General features: G+C 37.3%; 1 protein-coding gene across 1 annotated transcript; it reads left to right on the top strand.

Annotated features, from left to right (window-relative positions):
• Positions 1-385: 385 nt before the first annotated feature.
• LOC110092035 (40S ribosomal protein S5-like) lies at positions 386-2015 on the top strand. Its single transcript, XM_020816381.2, has 3 exons — positions 386-602; positions 1289-1560; positions 1790-2015. The coding sequence occupies exons 1-3, from the start codon at positions 507-509 to the stop codon at positions 1995-1997; spliced, it is 576 nt and encodes a 191-aa protein (XP_020672040.1). The 5' UTR covers positions 386-506; the 3' UTR covers positions 1998-2015.
• Positions 2016-2552: the final 537 nt, after the last annotated feature.

Below are 2552 nucleotides of genomic sequence, written 5' to 3'. Positions count from 1 at the left end.
CGAACCGAAATTCTCATTTTTCACTACAAAATGCAATAAAATTAAAAAGTGCCGTGATTCATCTCCAGTGGAATGCCATTTTGCCCTCAAATCATCGCTCGTTTCTTTCGCGTCTTTTTCAGACGAGTTCGGTAGAGAGAAAGAAATGGCACAGGTGATCAGTGCGACGTCAATATTGACGTTACACTGTTCAACTGAAATCAAATGACGAAAAAAATGTCGTTCGATTGTAACGTTTGAGGGCCTCTATTCAGCTGTTTGCCAAATGGTTAGAAATGGTCTTAAATCCGACTTAAATCCGGCTGTAAATCCGATACCAAACAGCCCCTAAATAATGCCTCATCGGAACCGTTAATCAAATCTTTAGCGCCTTCAATATAGCATCATGACGGTCCATGACTACAATGCTACATAAATTGCTCCTCTCCGCCTAACTCGCTAGGGTTTTTATCGCTGCCGCATCTGGTTCTCTCCGAATACCAGCGAGAACTCTCCGAATACCAATCATGGCGGCCGCCCTGTCCTCTCCACCACAATCCTCTGGTTTGGCCTCGCCCACCGATGTTAAGCTCTTCAATCGGTGGTCTTTCGAAGAAATCGAGGTCGGTTTTACTTATCTCTTTCCTGTTTCTTTTATGCATACCAAGCATCAATTTGGCTCCATTGAATTTGAAAAAAAAAAATATATGGAGAAAGAATTGAGCATACCTTTAAATCTACTTAAGCAGATAAACAGCGAGAGATAAGTGTGGAATGTTGAAGGATTGAAATCTCAGAAATTGTAAATTGATAGAGGGGAGGGAAATCGAAGATATTTTCCGAAATAGTGAGAAATGTGAAAGAGGGAAAGCTGTGGATTCCTATTTCGTGATTTGGAAATGACTATTGAGTGATCTGAAGAGAGAGACGTGTTCAGTGGAATTTTGTTCAAGGGAGTTGGAGAGCGGCTGATTTGGGAAATTTGTTTGGCAGTTCATCATTATTGATCTGATGAAGCATCAAATCGAGCAGATGATTATAATGTAACACAGTGTAACCTAGTATCTGGTGTTGCCATTGAACCTTGTAATAGCACGCAATAAGATTGTGTTATAATATGTGTTGCTAAAAGTTAGTTTTATCGTAGTTGTATTTTATCTTTCATGATTTTGACATTTCTCAAGGTTTTAGTACTTAATTTAGCACATAAATTATGTGTTGAAAATGTGTTTAACTTTAGCTGCTGGTAGCATTATTGATCTTTTTCCCCTTGTAAATCTTAGTTTGTGGATTCTTTGTTTGTATTCAGGTTTCTGACATGTCACTTGCTGACTATATTGCGGTAACTCCTTCGAAGCATGCAACCTATCTTCCACACACAGCTGGACGTTACTCTGTAAAAAGGTTCAGGAAAGCACAGTGTCCCATTGTTGAAAGATTGACGAATTCATTGATGATGCATGGTCGCAACAATGGGAAGAAACTGAAGGCTGTTCGCATCGTTAAACATTCTATGGACATTATTCATCTCCTTACTGATACAAACCCAATCCAAATCATAGTAGATGCTGTCATTAATAGGTAATTAATGGTTGAACTACAATTGAGTCAATTCACATGAAAGTTTAAGCTATAGAATAGTTAATATGTGCTTTATTTGTTTGTCTTTTCTTAAAATAGTTTATTCTAGCTAAGAAAATGTACTCTATTCTCATGATGATTGTTATTTCTCCTAGAGTTTAAGGGTTGTTCTTGAGTATTCATGGTTTACTCTTCATCCGCATATTTTTTAATTTGTTTTTACTTGCAGCGGTCCACGAGAGGATGCTACTAGAATTGGATCTGCTGGTGTTGTTAGGCGTCAGGCTGTTGATATTTCGCCTCTGAGACGGGTTAATCAAGCGATATATCTTCTCACTACAGGTGCTCGTGAGAGTGCTTTTCGAAATATCAAGACAATTGCTGAATGTCTTGCCGATGAATTGATTAATGCAGCTAAGGGTTCTTCCAATAGGTGAGCATTTTTCCTTGTGTGATTATTTGTTTTTTTTTTATGCTATAGTCTCCTTCATCAGCTTCACTGTTTTCATAATCTAGAAATGTTCACACGATTGACAGCTAAGTCTTCCTGTTTTTTTTTTTCAAAACTATACTTCAATTTTAACTATCTAACTTTGCATTTGTGCATTTGTGTCCTACAAGGAATTAATAAAAATTTAACATACCTATCCCGCTGTCGTGGATGATAAATTTGTTTTTTTTAATGATTCGGATGGAGGTATCTGTCTTGTAAATGAAATGTTGATGCACATTATTGCTCTCAGCTATTTATTTGTTTGTCTTTATAAGATTTTTTTTATTAGTAGATATTAATGTGACTTTCAAGTTGGATGGTTGAAGTGGAGGAATGCATCGGGTTTGTTGTGCGATAGAAAAGGCCCCTCAAACTTAAGAGAAAAATTTATAAGATGGTGGTGAGACCTGCAATGCTTTATGGTGCCAAATGTTGGCCATTAAAAGTGAAGCATAATACTAAGTTAAGTGTTGCAAAGATGAGGATGCTTAGGTGGATG

The sequence above is a fragment of the Dendrobium catenatum genome, unplaced genomic scaffold, assembly GCF_001605985.2.
Source record: "Dendrobium catenatum unplaced genomic scaffold, ASM160598v2 fragScaff_scaffold_1041, whole genome shotgun sequence".
In the NCBI taxonomy this organism is placed as follows: Eukaryota; Viridiplantae; Streptophyta; class Magnoliopsida; order Asparagales; family Orchidaceae; genus Dendrobium; species Dendrobium catenatum.
The sequence above is the reverse complement of the archived record's forward strand: the minus strand, read 5'-3'. Positions and strand labels throughout refer to the sequence as shown.

Excerpts from the sequence above, each read along its gene's own strand:
- LOC110092035 (XM_020816381.2), top strand. The coding sequence starts at position 507 with ATGGCGGCCGCCCTGTCCTCTCCACCACAATCCTCTGGTTTGGCCTCG. Across the intron at positions 603-1,288 it reads GGTCTTTCGAAGAAATCGAG|GTTTCTGACATGTCACTTGC; the intron begins GTCGGTTTTACT and ends GTTTGTATTCAG. Across the intron at positions 1,561-1,789 it reads GTAGATGCTGTCATTAATAG|CGGTCCACGAGAGGATGCTA; the intron begins GTAATTAATGGT and ends TTTTACTTGCAG.